General features: G+C 35.1%; 1 protein-coding gene across 3 annotated transcripts in view; it reads right to left on the reverse strand.

Annotated features, from left to right (window-relative positions):
• Positions 1 to 19,421, reverse strand: part of TSC22D1 (TSC22 domain family member 1) — a 138,589-nt gene that overhangs the window by 90,019 nt on the left and 29,149 nt on the right. The window contains exons 2-3 of one of the 3 annotated variants that reach the window (XR_001109522.3): positions 17,154 to 17,323; positions 14,487 to 16,277 (exon numbers count right to left, since the gene is read on the reverse strand). The exons of 1 other annotated variant lie outside the window; for it this stretch is intronic. Coding sequence is in view for 1 of the 2 variants with exons in the window: in XM_012465808.3 (XP_012321231.1) it covers positions 17,236 to 17,323 (88 nt within the window). In the remaining variant the exon portion in view is untranslated. Of the gene's footprint in view, positions 1 to 14,486; positions 17,324 to 19,421 lie in introns of those variants that run through there. One more of the 3 variants, XM_012465808.3, reaches the window with a different exon arrangement.

The following is a 19,421-nucleotide window of genomic DNA, read 5'->3' on the forward strand; positions in this document are numbered from 1 at the left end:
TCCTGTTTGGCAATCAATTTGTAAACACAGCACCTAAATCAGGACCCATAAAGAAAAAATTGATAAGGTAGATTTCATTAAAATTGAAAATTGTTCTTCTCTGTAAAACGCTGTTAAAAAAAAAAATGAAAAGAGAAGCCACAGACTAGGAGAAAATATTTGACAAACACATTATCTGATAAAGGACTGGTATCTAAAATAAACCAAGAACTCTTAATACATAATAAAAAACAATAGCATTTGAAAACCGGCAAAACATCAGAGCAGACATATCACCAAAGATAAATAGAGATGGAAAAAAAAAAAAAGCATGAAAAGGAGCTCAACATCCTGTATCACTAGAGAAATGCTAATTAAAACAATGGATACTACCATACCCCATTAGGCTACAATCATTGAAAACACCAAATGTTCCTAAGAATGTGAAGCAAACGAATTCACATTCATTGCTGGTGGGAATGCAAAACAGTACAACCATGTTGAGAGACAGTTTGCAGTCTCTTGCAGAGCTCAGTCTCTTACAGAGCTAAGCACAGGCTTACCACATGACGCAACATTTGCACACGTAGGTATTTTCCCAAATGAGATGAAAACTTAAGTCCACACAAAAACCTGTATAGGAATGTTTGCAGCAGTTTTATTCAGAACTGCCAAAAACTGCAAGCAACAAAACTGTCCTTCTTTGGGTGATGGGTAAACAAACTGTGGTAGATATACAGAGTAATAAGAAATGAGCTCCCAAGTCACGAAAAGAAAGGGAAAAAACTTTTATATTGCTAAGTGAAAGAAGCCAGTCTAAAAAGGATACACACCACATGACTCCAACACTGTGACATTCCAGGAAAGGCAAAACTAGAGCAAGATCTGTGGCTGCCAGAGCCTGGGGTGGGGAGGTAAGAGTATGGGGCATATAGAGTAGAAGGATTTGGCAACAGGGAGGACCTTGATAACAGCATTCATAGTGGTATCAGAAGCAACAGCCAGAATGAATAGATTGAAAAGTAAGTAAAATTTGAGAAATTGTAACAGTATTAAGGAGACAACTGTTAGTAATGAAAGTAAACAGAGACTGCAGAAGAGAGTGTGGAAAGGCTCAAGGTGGTTTCCTTTTCTTAAGGTGATGTATGAAAGCATAATTAGATACTCATGAGAATGAGCTAATAGAGAAAAAGATTTGCTAATGAAGGAAAGAGAAAATACTAAAGGCAACAAATCTTTAACAAAATAAAGAGATGGACCCATGCTCTAGAGAACAATGAGAAAATGCCTTTGAAAAGCAGTATGGGGGTAAAAGCATCTTAATATTCCAGTACATAAAATATAAAAGATGCATGAAACTTAGTAGATGCTCAATAAAGATTAAATGAATCAAGTTAAATACTATATTGGTTTAAGAAGCTCCTAGTAGAACAGCATACTTCTAAGTGTTGGGACTCAAACTAAACTGAAGGCAAATTCAGACACTAAAAAATTAATACTACTTCCAGTTTCCAGTTCAACTGTGAAGTTGTCACTCCTGTCTACACAATAGAAAAAAAAAAAAGCTGAACTAGAACTCAACAGTCTCTCTTAGATCCACCAGAGAACTGAGATCACAAGACAATCTGCTGCCTCCTCCAAAACTAGAGAAACAGGCAAATGCAGAAAATCACAGCTTACCAGAAGCAGCCACTATTGCAGGAGCCAACAACTGGTAGAAAAACTTAGTTAATTAAGAAGAGTCTGAATATGGACTAGTTTGACAAATAAAAACTCCTGGCAAACCAGCCTTAAGGGATTCCCCACATTTTCATGATTATTATTTTTTGAGATGGAGTTTCTCTCTTCTCACCCAGGCTGGAGTGCAATGGCACAATCTTGGCTCACTGCAACCTCTGCCTCCTGAGTTCAAGCAATTCTGCTTCAGCCTCCCGAGTACCCAAGATTATAGGCACCCGCCATGACGTCCAGCTAATTTTTGTATTTTTAAAGTAGAGACGAGGTTTCACCATGTTGGCTAGGCTGGTCTCGAACCCCTGACCTCAGGTGATTCACCTGCCTAGGCCTCCCAAAGTGTTCGGATTATAGGCATGAGCCACCATGCCTGGCTACTTCTATGATTTTTTTTTTTTTTTTTGGAGACGGAGTTTTGCTCTTGTTACCCAGGCTGGAGTGCAATGGCACGATCTCGGCTCACCGCAACCTCTGCTCCTGGGTTCAGGCAATTCTCCTGCCTCAGCTCCCTGAGTAGCTGGGATTACAGGCACACACCACCATGCCCAGCTAATTTTTTGTATTTTTAGTAGAGACGGGGTTTCACCATGTTGACCAGGATGGTCTCGATCTCTTGACCTCGTGATCCACCCGCCTCGGCCTCCCAAAGTGCTGGGATTACAGGCGTGAGCCACTGCGCCCGGCTTACTTCTATGATTTTTAACTCCAAAAGCCTCATCAGGTTGTCAGGGTAAAGAAAAGAGAAAAAAAAATCCCTGTGCTTCTGGAAAGAGGAATGAAAAAGTAACCATATTCAAATATCCCCAGAACATTCTGTTGTCCTTAAAAAAGGACTTGTCTTAAGGAAAATTATTTTACCAGAGGCTAACCAACAGGGGGTGTACCAAAGCCTGACCAAATAGGAAAATACCCAACAAGGATTCTTTCTCTAGCTTTCTTGTTCCACATAAGATGGGTAAAAAAGGTGAGAAGGATTTGTGAAGGTGAAAGCCCAGGGACACCGTTCCACAAAAAAACCTAACCTAATCACAGGACTACAGAATACTCTCCACACCCCACAACACACATCTTACTACAATCAACAGAGCTCCAGCAAAATAGGAAATCACAACTGGAAGAATGGTAAGGCTCAGGCTTTATTTAAAAAGGAGTCTCATGCCTGTAATCACGGCACTTTGGGAGACTGAGGTGGGAGGATCAGTTGAGCCCAGGAATTCAAGACCAGCCTGACAACATAGTGAGACCCCATCTCTACAAAAATTAAAATTAGCCAAGCCTGGAGGCACATGCCTGTAGTTCCATCTTCCCAAAAGCCTGAGGCAGGAGAATCCCTTGAGCCCAGAAGTGGGAGGTTGCAGTAAGCCACGATCATGCCACTGCACTCCAGCCTGGGTAACATAGTGAGACCCTGTCTCTCAAAAAGTAAAAATAAAGAAGAGTCTAGGGAAATTCAAATACCACAGAGTAGAAAAAAATCAAGGACACTATAGGAAATTTTAGCCTTTGACATCAAGAGCAAACAATAAACACAGATTAACCCTAGCCAGATCAACATAAAACCTCATACTCAAGGCCTATTGATCTTAGTTCCTTTTACCCAATACATCATATCTAGCTTTTAACGAAAAAGAAAACAAAGCATGGCCAGGCACGGTGGCTCATACCTATAATCCCAGCATTCTGAGTAGCTAAGGTGGGCGAACCACCTTGATCTCAGGAGTTCAAGACCACTCTGGACAACATGACAAAAACCCATCTCTACAAAAATACAAAAATTAGCTAGGTGTTGGTGGCTCACACTTGCAGTCCCAGCTCCTCAGGAGGCTGAGGCTTGAGAATCACTTGAGACCAGGAAGCAAAGGTTGCAGTTAGCCAAGATTGCACCACTGCACTCCAGCCGGGATAATAGAGTGAGACTCTGTCTCAAAAACAAACAAACAAAAACAAAAAACACCATTACACATGCTAAAAGGTTAGAAAAGAAAAAATCACAGTCTGAGGATCCAAAGCAAGTATCAGAATCAGATTCAGATATGGCAGATTTTTCACAATTATTAGGCCAACAATTGCAAATAACTACTAACATGCTAAGGGCGCTAGTGGAAAAAGTAGACAACATCTAAGAACTGATAGGTAAAACAAGCAGAGAGATTAAAATTCTGAGAATCTAAAGGAAATGCTATAAATAAAAAATACAGCAACAGACAAAAAGAATGCACATTACCAGATCATCTGCACATAGCCTAAGAATCAGTGAGCTCAAAGATATGTCAATAAAAACTTTCGAAACTGAAAAGCAAAGAAAAAAAAAAAAGGAACAGAATATCCTAAGACTGTAGGACAGTGTAAAAAGGTAAAATGTATGCATAATAGGAATCCAAGACAGAAAAGAGAGAAGAAAACAGAATACAGATGCTCCTCCACTTAAGTCCCCATAAGCCCGTCATAAGTGAAAATACTGTCATTCAAAAAGGTATAGCTGACTGGAAGCTGAGGCTTGCTGCTGCCCAGGATAGAAAGAGAAGTATGGTTTCTACTGAATGCATATTGCTTTTGTACCATCACAAAGTTGAAAAATCATTAAAATCATAATCAAAGAAATAATGGCTGAAAATTTTCCAACATTTGTGACAGACACCAAATCACAGATGCAAAAATTTCAGAGAAAATGAAGATAAATACCAAAAATCTACACTTAGGTATGTCAATCTCAACAGGTAAAAGGAACTTTACTTACTGAGGAACAAGGATGAGAATTACATCAGACATTTTTGAGAAACCATGCAAGCAAGAAGACTGAAGTGAAATATTTAGTGTTTAAAGAAAAAGCAATCAACCTACAATTCTGCATGCAGCAAAATTCTTAAAAAGTATGAGAAAAAAGACTTTCTCAGATAAAAATAAGAGAATGTCACTACTAGACCTCTCTTGGAAAAAAATGTTAAAAGTTCTTCTGAAAGAAGGAAAATACAGGTTACAGATCTAGACAAAGAAAGGAAAAGCATTAGAGAAGAAAAAAAGATACATTTATTTAAAAAATTCTTAACTGATCTAACACGTTTGTTCAAAATAATGACAGCAACAATATATTGGACAATGATAGTTTATGGAAAAGCAAAATAAAAAAACAGCAGTGTTATTAGAAATGGGAGAAAGTAATTGGGAATACTATAAGGTACCAGCACTACCCATAAAACACTATTAGTGTTAATTGAAGGTGGATTAGTCATAAATGTACACTGCCAACTCTAGGGCAACAACTAAAACAAAATTGTTTAAAGTATAATTGATATGCTAAGAGCAGACAGAAAATGGAATTATATAAAATGTTCAATTAATAATAGAGAAGGCAGAAAAAGAGAGGAAGGCAAAATAATTTTTTTTTTTTTTTTTTTTTTTTGAGATGGAGTTTCGCTTTTGTTACCCAGGCTGGAGTGCAATGGCGCAATCTCGGCTCACCGCAACCTCTGCCTCCTGGGTTCAGGCAATTCTCCTGCCTCAGCCTCCTGAGTAGCTGGGATTACAGGCACACGCCACTATGCCCAGCTAATTTTTTGTATTTTTAGTAGAGACGGGGTTTCACCATGTTGACCAGGATGGTCTCGATCTCTTGACCTCGTGATCCACCCGCCTCGGCCTCCCAAAGTGCTGGGATTACAGGCGTGAGCCACCGCGGCCAGCAATAAAATTTTTTTTTAAAAGAACAAGAGCAATGAAGTCAAGGAAAGTTGCAAATTTTCCAATCCAACTATAATTAATAATCATATTAAATGTGAAGTTTAAATATACCAATTAAAAGACAGACTTTCAAAGTGGATTTAATAAAACAAGACCCAACATACACTCTATGTTGTCTACAACAAACCCACTTTAAATATAAAAATAAAGGTTAAAAGGATAGGGACAGATACGCTATGCTACACTAATCAAAATAAAATGGGAATAGCCGCATTAATCTCAAAGCAGACCTCAGAACAAGGAAAATTGTCAAAGATAAAGAGGGGGCATTTAATCATGATAAAGGGGCCAATTCTCCAAGAAGACATAACCATTCTTAATATGCATGTGCCTAGCAATAGAGCATCAAAATATAAGGCAAAAACTGATAAAAATGTTAAGGAGGACTAGTCAAATCCACTATCACGTTTAAAGACTTAAACATCCCTCAATCAGGAATTGACATATCCAGCAGGTAGAAAATCGGTAAGGGCATAATTGAACTAAACAGCACCATCAGTCAACAGGATCTATTTGACATCTATAGACTACTTCATCCAACAACAAACAAAATACACAATTCTTCTCAAGCTCACATAAATGTTCACCAAAACAGACCACATTCTGGGCAATAAAAACATAGAATAACAAATGTAAAAGAATACAAACCAGCTTTCAGACCACAATAGTATTAAACTAAAAATCAGTAACACATACCAAATATTTATGGATAGTTGTAAACCCAAAAAATACTTATAAAAACACACTTCGAAATATAACATGGGTCAAAAAAGCAGCCTCAAAAAATTGTTTTGTTTCAAACTAAACGAAAATAAAAAATTTATAAAAATTTTTGGAATGCAGCAGAAACAGTGCTAGAGGGAAATTTGTAACACTGAATGCACATAAAAGAAGACTGAAAAACAATAATCTAGGAAAACTGAGACATAAGAGCAATATAAATCTAAAGCAAACAGAAGGAAAAAAATTAGATTAGAAATCAATGAAACTGAAAACATGGTAATACAGAAAAATCAACAAAACCAAAATCTACTTATTTGATCAATAAAACTGACAAACTTAGGGCCAGGTTAGCCAATAAAAGACACCAAAAAATAACACCACAAATCAAAGAGGGGTCATGACTACTGATTCAAAGGGCATTTGAAAGAATAAAAAGTGTTATGAGCAGTTCTGTCTCCATAAATTTGTTAAGTTAGATCAAATGGGTAAATTCCTTGCATAATGCAAACTGCCAAAACTCACATGGGAAGAAAGAGATGAACTGAATAGGCCCATATCTATTAAAGAAATTCAATCAATCATTAATAGCCTTCATATGTAGAGTTCTACCAGGTGTCTCCTGATATGATACCAATTCTCTCTAATCTCTTGAAAAAGCAGAAACAGGGCTAGGTGCGGTGGCTCACGCCTGTAATCCCAGAACTTTGGGAGGCCGAGGCAGGAGATCAAGACCTTCCTAGCCAACATGGTGAAACCCCATCTCTACAAAAATTAGCCAGGCATGGTAGCACATGCCTGTAGTCCCAGCTACTCGAGAGGCTGAGGCAGGAGAACTGCTTGAACCCAGAAGGCAGAGGTTGTAGTGAGTCAAGATCGAGCCACTGCACTCCAGCCTGGTAACAGAGTGAAACTCCATCTCAAAAAAAAAAAAAAAATTTCTAGGTCATTCTCTGAGGTCAGCATTACCTCTGTAACAAAACTAGACAAAGACAGTAGTAGAAAGGAAAATTACAGTCCAATCTCTCATTAACATTGATGCAAAAATCCTTGACAAAATAAGCACAAATCAAATTCAACAATGTGTAAAAAGAATTCTACATCATGACCAAGTGGGATTTTCCCATGTATACAAGGCTGGTTTGACATTCAAAAGTCAGTTTATATAATCCACTACATAAATAGGCTAAAGAAAAATCATATGATCATATCAATAAATACAGAAAAAGCATTTGACAAAAATCCAACAACCATTCACAAAAACTCTGAGCAAACTAGGAAGAGAGGGAAACTCCCTCAACCTGACAGAGTATCAAAAAACCTACAGTGGACATCTCACTTACTGTTGAGAAATGTCTTGTTGGTGAAAAAGGATGCTTCTCCTAATATTGGAAACAAGACAAGGCTGTCTCCTCTCACGACCCCAATCCAACATTATACTGGGAAGTCCTAGCTAGTGCAATAAGCAAAGAGAATGAAAGTTACGCAGATTGAAAAGGAACAAAGAAAATTTGTTTGCAGATGACATGATTGTGTATGCTGAAAATCCCTAGGAATCAAGGAAAAAAATCCTGCAACTAACAACTATAGCAAGGTTGAAGGATGTAAGGTTAATATACAAGTCAGTTGCTTTCCCATACACCAGCAATAAACAACTGGAATTTGAAATTTAAAACACAACACCATTTACATTAACACCAAGAAAGTAAACACTTTGGTATAAATCTGACAAAATAGGATCTCATATAAGGTCTATATAAGGAAAAGCTAAAAAATGCTAATCAAAAATCAAACATCTGAAAAAAATGGAGATATTCAATGTTTATAGATAGGAATACTCAATAATGCTAAGATGGCAATTCTTCCCAACTTGATCTTTAGATTCAGTGCAATCCCAGTCAAAATCCTGGCTTCATGGGTATAGGGAAAAGCAAAAGGTCCAGAATGGCCAACACAATACCAAAGAACCAAGTCAGAGGATTCATACTCTCGACTTCAAGACTTACTAAAAAGCTTCAGTATTCAACACAGTATGATACTGACAGAAGACAAGACCAGTGAAATGGAATAAAGAGCCCAGATACAGAATACATACAGTCAACTGACCTTTTCTTCAACGAATGGTGCTCGAACGACTGGACATCACATGTCCCCTCATCCCCCTAAAAATCAATGTAAACACAAATCTCACCCCTTTCACAAACACTAACTCAGAACAGGTCATAGATCTAAAAGTAAACCACAAACTTAAAAAAAAAAAACAAAAAACTCTGTAGAATGTAAAACATGGGAAAGTCTAGGCGGCCTTAAATTTTTAGATACACCCAGTAAAGGCAGACTTCATTAAAATTTTTACTCTGCAAAAGATAATATTAAGAGAATGAAAAGACAAGCCACAGATTGGGAGAAAACAATTTACCAACCACCCGTTAAAGGGATGGTATCCAAAATATACCAAGAACTCTTAAAACTCAATGATGAAAAAAGAAAAACTGATTTTTAAAATGAGCAATGATTCAAGCGGACACTCAGTAAATTGAGTGGAAAGTTAAGTGTGTGAGAAGATGTTCAACATCATATATCATTAGGGAATTGCAAATTATAACAATGAGACACCACTACACACCTATTAAAGTGGCTATAGTCAAATGACATCAAATGCTGGTGAGAATGTGGAGCAACAGAAATCACATTCATTGCTGATGGTAATGCAAAATGGTAAAGCCACTTAGGAAGACAGTTTGGCAGTCTCTGTATTGCAAAGCTAAGCAGAGACTTACCAGCAGTCACACAAATAAGGGAGCAAAGGACATTTCTAGGTCAGTTATTCTGTATGATGCTAATAGTGAATATATAACATGTATTTGACAGAACCCATAGAACTTCATGCCACAAAGCATGAACCCCTATGTAAACTATGGATTTTAATAATTTATCAATACTGGTTCATCAATTGTAACAAATGTAACACACTAACACAAGATTGTAACAGGAAACCATGGGAGGGAGTAGGTGGCAAATGGGAACTCTCTACACTTACTGGTCAATTATTCCATAAATATCAAACTGCTCTTTTTAAAAAGTCTTTTAAAATACTAATAACCCTTATTCAGACACTGAGGTAGATTCTACATAAAATTCTCCTGAGAATATGCAAATGCATGATCAATGGTGTAACAGATCAACACATCTGCCTTTGAATGCCATCTTCATTCCTTACTGATTTTATGTCCTTGGCCAGTTCTTAAAACCTCTAAATTTCAACATTTTTATATGTAAAATGAAAAAAATTATCACCTTACTCACAACTAAATTAGGTAAATATATGTAAAGCACCTAGCAAAGGTACACTGAGTAGGTATGTAAATGTTTGTTCTTTTCTTATTTTCTCCCAAATTCTAACTCGGGTAAGACAAAATATATCCTAACTCAACCAGTTTTTCTCAAATAGGGGTACCTACACCCTTAGATGTACATGCAGCCATTAAATAAACAAAACACCTCATGTCTTCCAGGAGTTCAAGATTTGGGGGAGGAAAGATAAGTATTTTAAATGGTAATTAAAAGCATTGTTATACTAAAATAATGTTGCTGTAACAGAATGCTTGCACTGTATTTCAATGTGCAACACAAGACTGTGCCTGAAATAGAACTTAGGCCATATTCTCAAACTTCCAAGACTACTTCTTCACCATCTTCTGCCATTTGGTATATTTCCCACACTTTCCCACTAATTTTAATTATGTTACTAAACACAAGTTTATTTTCTTCTCAATGCCAGTCACATGACAAGTGTCTCCAACAAGCTTTGTTACCCTTATATTAGTAAGTACAACCTGAAAACTAACATTTTATATTTACACAAGTAATTTAAAATAGAATTTATAGTTAAGTCAGAATTAAGAAAGCAAACCGAAAATAACTTAAAAGGAGATTGTACTTTTGTATCTATGATTTCCCAAGTTTGTGGCTATAACATTAAGTCAATTTCTTTTATAAGCTATGCAAAATACACATACATATACAGACTACTAGCCTAATTTTTAGAAACAAAATACTTTTTCATGTCACTATAATTTATTTGCCTAGGAGAATCTCAACGTGCATATAATCAAGTACTTTACTGGGTAAATATTTAAGGACAAAGTGGTATGAGTATTCCAGGCCAAATATAACCTAAGGTCATGTGTTATAATAGCCCAGGCAGAGTACATCTGTAATGTGCTGGTTTGATATCACACACTAACAGAAGCTGAAGTATGTTCGGAGAAGATCTACAAAATTAAGGATCTCAAAAGCATGGTACATGAATAAGAGGTAAGAATATGGGGATACTTAATATGTAGAAAACTTGGGCTTGGAATTGCTGGGAAATTAATAGCTATTTTGAAGACTGTCAAATTTGAAAGGGATCAGACTTGCTCTGTTGTCCCAAACTAGGATTAACAAGCAGAAGCAAGAAGTGGTATATCTAGTAGTGAAGAGGCCTGAGTACTACAATTTGTTTAAAAATAGTGTAGAATTAGAAATGTATGTGGAATTTCTGGATACCAATTATTTTGTATGTAAACTAAGGGTGCTAAGCTAAATAATTTCTAAAGTAATTTTCAAGCAAAAATGGCATGGGAGCAGGCCAAGCATGGTGGTTCACACCTGTAATCCCAGTACTTTGGATGGCTGAGGTGAGTGGATCACTTGAGGTCAGAAGTTCAAGACCAGCCTGGCCAACATGGTGAAACCCTTATCTCTATTAAAAATACAAAAAGTAGCCAGGTGTGGTGGTCCACGCCTGTAATCCCAGCTAACTCAGGAGGCCGTGACAGGAGAATCACTTGAATCCAGGAGGCAGAGGTTGCAGTGAGCCAAGATTGTATCACTGCACTCCAGCTTAGGTGAGAGTGAGACTCTATCTCAAATTTAAAAAAAAAAGTTTTTTTAAGGCATGGGAGCAAATTCTGAATCAACTTCTTAACATTAAGAGTATCCTGAATGTACTTGGAATCAGCTATGAAATACTAAGTTCTATCACAAAAAAACTTAGCAAAGATAATGATGGCATGTTGATTCACATCAACATTATCACTTTTTCTACATCAAAAGGTAAGGTTGAATAAATAGCAAATTACTTTAAGGAAAGCCAGACCAGGCTCAGCAGCTCATGCCTGTAATCTCAACATTTTAGGAGACTGAGGAGGGAGGATCACTCCTCAGCCTAGACAACATGGTAAAACTTGATCTCTGCAAAAACATATAAAAATTAGCTGGGAATGGGGGTGCATACCTATAGTCCCAGCTGCTTGAGAGGCTGAGGTAGGAGGATCACCTGAACCCGGGGAGGTCGAGGCTGCAGTGAGCCATGATCAAGCCACTGCACTCTACCCTGGGTGACAGAGTGAGACCCTGTCTCAAGGGAAAAAAAAAAAAAATCAGGCAGATGTGGCAGTGCACACCTGTAGCAGAGAAGGCTGAGGTGAGAGGATCACTTGAGGCTAAGAGTTCCAGGCTGCAGTGAACTACAATGGCGCTACTGCACTCCAGCCTAGGTGATACTGAGAGACCTTGTCTCTTTAAAAAAAAAAAAAAAAAAAAAAGCTGAAAATGTCTCCTAGTAGTTCTTATAAAAAGAACTCAAAAACATGATGAAGAATTACTGTGTTTTTCAATATTACCCTCTATTGAGTATATCACACTAACAATTCAAAGGGGAAAAGTCCTAATCTATTTTCCTATCTTGTCCATATTCAATATTACATTTTCCTGTTTCTAGATATATGATTATTGTATTAACACTTAATTCTTTGAACCTACTTAATATTCCTTACAGAATCGTAGTATATCACTTTCTCTTATCAATTACTTTACATACCAGGCAACAATATTGTTTCTTGATCCTTAGTATAAGACTCCCCTGAGTTACAGTGTTAAGTAAATGTTTACAGAATTCCTAATAATTTCTCAAACCAAAATAAAAATTACTAAGTCAAGCAACTGTTTTCTAAGTTCTAGATATTACTTAATAAAAGCAGGCAAAAGGACATTGTACTTTCCTTTTGCTTTGCCAAAAACTGCAAAAATTTTGCCAAAAATATTCCAGGCAATAATCTCATGAAATATGTACTCAACTTACCATTCAAAGTACAATATTTTTATAGTGCTTAGGCTTGAGAAATTGAATATGAATCATAAATACTGAGAGAGCAGGGGTAGAAGATGCCTTGGAATATTGGAGGCTATATATACAATGTCTGTGGACATGTTTCTGAATACACTCCAAAGCCACACAAAAACAAATTCGTGGATAAACAATTTCTCTTCTCTGAGAGTTTTAAGAAAATTTTCCTAATTCTACATCTGTCTGAAAATCCAAGGATACCTATTATAGTTTACATCATCATTCAAACATTAAACACATTTTGAATATTTTTCTACCTATGCCATACCTTACCTCTTGAGCAGAGATCCCTTTGATCATAATTCCCGAAAACTCCGATGAATACTTCAAAGTTCACTAACATTTTTACTGCAGTACTCTAATTACCTTAGATGTAAATATTAGTGGAACAAACACTCCAGAGTACCTAAGTGCTTAATTTTGAAACAAATCTTTCACATTTTAGGACTAAATTACTATGAAATCTTTTTAAAGTTTCCCTTTAAAAAATATCTGGATAAAAATTAAAAATTGCTTAGATATCCTAAGCACTGACATTTATCCAACTAGTTCAATATGGCCAAGAAAATAAGAAAAAGAAAAAAAGATCTGTATACAAATTTACAATAAGCTATGAAGTCAGTACTTTGCAGTACATTGCTTGTCATGTTTAGTTTTTTTTAAAACAGAAGCTACCAAGAAGAAAACAAACAAACAAACAAACAAAAACCCATCTTTGTTTCCTTACTAAGGAACAATCCAAACAGATTTTTATCCTATAGTTAATCTAGTCAGTGATGGCTAAACCATAATCCTATGTTCTTGTAACTCAAAAATGCAATGGTAAGCCAAATTCAACATTCTGTAATATTTTTATTTTGAAGGTTACTGATGATGTAGAGAAGAGTCTATGTTTTAATTTTTAAAACATCACGTCATCATCATCTTTGCAATATTTTTCAGGTTTCCAATGCAGGATGTATTTTAACTCCCATGCCCACCCTACCTTTTCTACACATACAGGAAAGCTTATAGATTTTTTTTATATTCAAATAAAATACAGCCTTTCATTAAAATATACTATGTCAGTAAACCTTTTAATAGCTTTAATTCTAAAAATAAAATTTTGTCCACAGAATCTTTGTTTCCAAACTTACCAGGTTAATAAAGCCAAGAATGTTAATTTCCTTTTCCCTACCCCTAATACAGTAGCTATTCTAAATCATAACTGCCTTTTAGAAATTTGATTTTTTCCAGAGTACAATTTCCTTGGGGAGCCAAATTATTACATTTTAATCCATCAACTGTCACTAATTCAATTTTTATTTCTTGCCTAGGACCCCATCTTAATGTTATTTTTAATTCTGGGGTCCACTTCTTTAATAACTTTTCTTCAAATTCGAAAGGAAATCCTCTTGCTTCAAAGCATATCCTGCATAAAAAAGTTAAATTGTTGTGGCTTCAATTAAGTAAAATTATATAGCTATAAAAACAAGAATCATTAAAACAAGAGTCATTAAAACTAAATATTACCCTTTTCCATGCTATCTTGATAAGATTTAAAAATAAGAGACTATGAGGTCAAGATTTCTCCTACAGCTATTTCTGCAAGTTATGATAGTAAAACACTAAAATACAAAACATTTTTCAACAGTTCTTATGAATTGCATAGTTCTCTAAACATCCATTATTTTCAAATTATGTTCTTCTGGGTAAAGGAACTGTTTTTGGATGCTATTCTATAAGTGGTTATATTTTGATCACTCTAGTATGAAAAGATTTGACCAAATTACTCTTGATATTTACAGCATCAACTCAAGAGAATTTTAATAGTTTGCAAAATTGATGTACAAAAATTGCATCTAAAAAAATCCAATTCTGGAAACAAAGGTAAGATGATGTTAATCAGGAAAATGCAAAAAAATACAAAACAGATCACCTATTCTATACATTCACTGGTAACCCCCATGAAGAATCATTTTAATTTAACAGTTCAAAAAAATTTTTCTGAAAAAAAAAAAATAAATAAACTGTAACAACATACATAAAGGTAGGATATATATTCAGAAATACTTAAAGACACATAAAATAAAAATACACTTAAAAATACAGTTGCAGTTTTCACTTTCTACTCCTGAAACAGAAATAAGCCATTAGCAGTAAGTGCATTTTTTTTCATGGAGAAAATATTTATTAGTTTTCAAATGATCACATAATACAGATATTACACAGTCATTCTAGAAAAAAAATAGCTTATATTAATATTCATAAAATAAACACTGAAAAATATAGGACTTCATTTTGTGACACGAAATATTAAAAAACTCAAAGGTAAATTCACCAAAATAAAAGTTTAAATAAACAAAGTTCACAGTAATATACAAAAAATTTCACTTTTAAATAAATAGCTTGTAGTGGCATGAGGTGACTAGAAATGCACTTACATTTCTTTTTGCATACTTTAAGGAACAAAGCTAAAATTCAATCAAAGCATGAGATTAAATCACTTTTCACCTTCAAAGCTGAAACAAAAAGCTTATAATCTCACAGGCCACAAAGTGGTTTGTACTGTGGTTCAAAGAATTCAACTAACTTAATTCCCAAGCAAATTTCATTTTTAGTTCCTTCAGTTCTTCCTAAAATGATAGACAGTTGTTTTTTGAATTTATATGTGTTTATAAACCAACTGTCTTATTAATGTTTACTAAAAACAAATCAGGAGTAAAAAGCTGTGATCATTTATGGGAATTCAAAGCTCTCTGGGGAAATTTCAATTCAAATTGATTTTTTAAACTTACTTTTAAGTACTATACTAACAAAAACTTATTTATAATTAATGAGAAAAAAAATACGGATAGCCAAGAAAGACTAAAGTGCAGGTTATACTTTAGCAAATGTGGCTTCTGAAGCTTTTGAGATTTCCTAAAACATTTCAGTTGCTTCCATATTAATAACTCTAAATTTTCTATTCTTAAAATGTGTGCCAAATTTAACAAACTGGCAGCATTAGGTGACTTTAAAAATTTTCTTTAACAGCTTTTGACTGACCAGTTAATAGATAGATACCAAAGAGAGAGAGAAACAGAAACATTCTGCTAACTATTTCAACCAATTAGTTGATAGCTTGGATAAATAACTGTTTTTTAACACTTACTCATTCACACATACAGGCTTATTCTAAGTGCCTCTGCTCTGTAAACTACTGTTTTGTGACAGTATCATTCAAACTTTAGTATGCCTTCAGTGTGGAAAAATACCTCAAGTTTAACAGGTATGTATTATTACGACTTTAGAGGACAGATCAAGCTACTTCCATTCCAAAAGATGTCTCTTCTACTTCTCTACTAGAAACTTTTTTGATTCAACAATTACAATAAGGCTCAAGACCCACAAAGATGAGCTAAAAGAGTATATCCTAATATTAAAAGTAGTTTTTGAATAATTAAGAAGTTCACCCTTTATTTACTAGTTACTTGCAATGTCAGGCAACAAAAAAATCATTTCATTACGTTTTTTGGAATTCCTCTACTACTTAAAAAAATGTTTGCCTACTTCATTAAGGTGATTTTCAATCCCACAAATCTTTTAAATGAAACAGATACAGAGAGCTGCTTTTAAAAGAAAGGAGTCTCTCAAGCTTCCTCTATTTCAGTCTTCTGAATAGAAAGAAATATTTTCATGGCCATGTAAAATTCCAATCTGAAAAGATTATTTCATTATGTGAGCCTTTCCATTTTCAGATCAAAAGTAAACCAGAGTAATTCTTAAAAGTTTATAAATGACAAGATCAGGTGGCTGGCTCATCCTTGTGTCTTCTAGACATATTGATGGATCCATTCACCACTGCCTTCCAAACTGCAGGTGCCGGCATGTGTGACAGATATCATCCATGAAGGCTCTGCTAGAAGAATTCCTTTTGCTGAAGAAGTATGATGTTTTACCAGTTGAAAGAAATCTGGGCAATTAAAGAACAAATAAACCAGTCTCCCATTATCAAGATACCTGGAGTCACAGAAGGAATCCACCAAGGAAAAATGAAAACTTGTCAAAGGTAACAAGTTCACATTCTACCCATTCCAGGTGATAAGAACTTTCTGGAATCAAATCCTACCCTTGGCATCAAAGAAACTAAGAGAAAACCATCTTAATGCCATGGGGGAAATCTAGGAAAGGGCTCTTTTACCACAAATATTTATTCCTAGGGGCTAGAAAACTACTTTTGAGTATATTAAACATAGCTTTCAGGGATGTTGTATCCTGAAACTTACATCCATTCATATTTATCTTTTATTCAAGAATGAAGCCTAGATTTGACAGTAAAACCATAATAGTACTATCAAAGCATCTTTTAAAAGATCTAATATGAAGTCCTAACATTTGAGGTAGGAAAAAGACCAAAAAGTTCTCACTAACAGGGTAGGATAATAACTAGACATCTGACTGTATAAATCAGATTTCAAATGTCCAGTTTGCCCAAAGACGACAAACAGAACCTTTTAAATTACTGGAATATAAAAGAGCACTTAGAAGTCCACTAATACCATAAAGGCCAAAATGGGTAGATATTCCTTTTTTTAATTCTTGTGGACTACATAGGCATTCATCAAATCATGTGCCCCAAATCATCCACTGCTTTAATTATCTGGAGAGAAAATTAAATTTTGGGTCTCATTTTTGAATGAGCAGTAGTTGGCATTCTTAGAAAAACAAAGAGATTGCAGTCCCACCTGGTTCTTATATGAACCCAAGGAGTTTACCATAGAATTAAATGGGCAATGGAAGGACACTCCAATCTATAAATTAACCCAAGTAAATAATGGAAAGCACCCACTTGTTTATTATCCTTTCCCACTCTCTCCAGAAGCTGGATATTCTGTCTCCAAGGGTTCAGTGGAGAAAGTGGACCCCTGACGTCAAAAGCTCTCCGTGGTCTTGGCTGTATCTGTGGTTCTAGGATCACTCCTTTCACCTCTGGTAGGAGAGAAGCACTGAAATAGAGAGCTGAATATAGATTTAAGAAAAAATTCTTATTAAGAAATTACATTCTCTGGTCATTTGAGTTTGTAATGGCTTATCCTCAGGATAAAAAGGAGCTACCTTTGGGCATACTTTCTTTAGTGCCTTCTTAATTTGAATTTTAGAAGTCTGTCACCACAAATGATTAATTCCTCAGTAACTATTAAGAAGGGACCTGTACTGGTCTAAGCCATAACACACTCTGTGATAAACTGCTTAACTTTTGAGTGGAAGACCAAATCAAAAATGATAAATTATGACTGGAAACAAGATCATAGTTGCCTTTAAGGGACAGGAAAAAGGCATTCAACCTCAGATATATCAAAGGAGGAGTCCCAGTTAATTCTTCTGTCAAAGAAAAGAGGATGGACTGAAAAGTAGAAACAGAAAAAAAAAAAATTAAGCATATTATCAGGAATACTTCTAAACTTTGGGAAAGTCTAAGAAGCTGAATTTCTTCTCTGTGTTCAAGTCTTCATTAACTTAAATAATCACACTACAGGCCCATATTATAGCAATACAAAGCTAAGCCTATATTTTATCATAGCTTATGACTACTATCGCTGAAAAGATTTATTCTTCAAGCACTCAGCTTTAAAACTGGGAAGGCAGAATAGTGGATATAGGTAATACAGACTCAAAATCGCTTTTAAAATGCATAATCATTTTCTTTTAGGTCAAGAAGGACCAGGAATAATCATTAATGGCTATTTAAAGCAGTAAGATATACCCAAATTATAGATGATGACAAAGATACTAGAAAATAGTTAGCTTAATTATAGGAGTAAGGTAAATAAGAGAAGGAAGTTCAAAGCACATAGCATCTGATCAAGGAAAAGCTGAAAAGAGAAGATAGGCAGATACATATTTAAAGTTACAGGGACTGCAGGATAAATTTTAACAGTGTTGCCTTTGGAAAACAGATCAATTATGCTTTGTGGTACAGAGTAATACATCCCTATTAAATTTCAGATCTTATTCTAAATATAAAGGTGCTGTGTATCCTTGTTCTATGGAATACAGTACAGTCACAGTATCCTATTTCTGGGATACGTTATATTTTGGGATAAAGTTTTTATAAAATGCTACCAAGTAATCTCCCTCTCATACCAACTGGTTATCACAAGGGTTCCTTACCTGTTAGTGGAACGAGGGTTGTGTTGTCTTGTTCTCTATCAATCAACCAACAAAGGTTATAGTCTCAGCACTAAGAAGGTAGCAACCAACCAAAGTTAGTGTTTTTAATGCCTTCACTTCCTTCTGGCTTTGCCAGCCAGTTTGGAAATGTACCAAAAGCTGAAAAGGAATGGTTATTCCATTACCTACCAACATTTAGACTAAATATTTTTAAAAGCTTAAAGATGAAAAGAATGAGCTAACCCTTCTGCACAGGGACATATCCAATTCTGTACAAATGAGAAATGAAGACAGTTTGGCCTAAGTAAAGAAAACCTACAAATTTAACCAACAAATCTGCAATTTCCAAATATTAAATGAAAGAAAAGAAAAAAGAAATTGGAAAGAAGGTGAAACTCCCATCTAACAAGAGGTATCAAATAAATAACTTTATGCACGCACCTAAGTGGCAGCTATTTTTTCAAGTTTCCAATAGGTTTTAAGTCCTAAAGCCTGTTAAGTGTTTAAAAGACTGTATTTTTAGATCAGTAGACTTTAAAAAGTATTTTACAGTATAATAACAACAAGGAGGTATATGAGGGATGGTAAGAAGGAGCACAAATTAGAAAAAGGATCTGAATACCGAATATCTCAATAAATGTAATCTAATTAAGTAGTTTCAAGAGTCTAAAAAAACCCAAGTAGATTAAACAAAGCATTCCACAGGTGGAGTTGTTAAGGGGTGGCTCTTTAACAGATGAAAAAGGCTTAAAATCAGTACATTGGCGCTATCTACATACATTTTCACTGTACCTATATGACGCAAACAGGTGCTACAAAAGTGCTTTAAAATTTATTAAACAATCATCCTCTAGTCTTTTCTAAAATCAATTTCCTTGACAAATTATTCTTTTTTATATATAGTAATAGCTCAATATCAACCATGAAAATTATCTAAGATTTCTAA

This window comes from Aotus nancymaae, unplaced genomic scaffold (genome assembly GCF_030222135.1).
Source record: "Aotus nancymaae isolate 86718 unplaced genomic scaffold, 86718_ANA_hifiasm-v0.15.2.pri h1tg000009l, whole genome shotgun sequence".
Taxonomy (NCBI): domain Eukaryota; kingdom Metazoa; phylum Chordata; class Mammalia; order Primates; family Aotidae; genus Aotus; species Aotus nancymaae.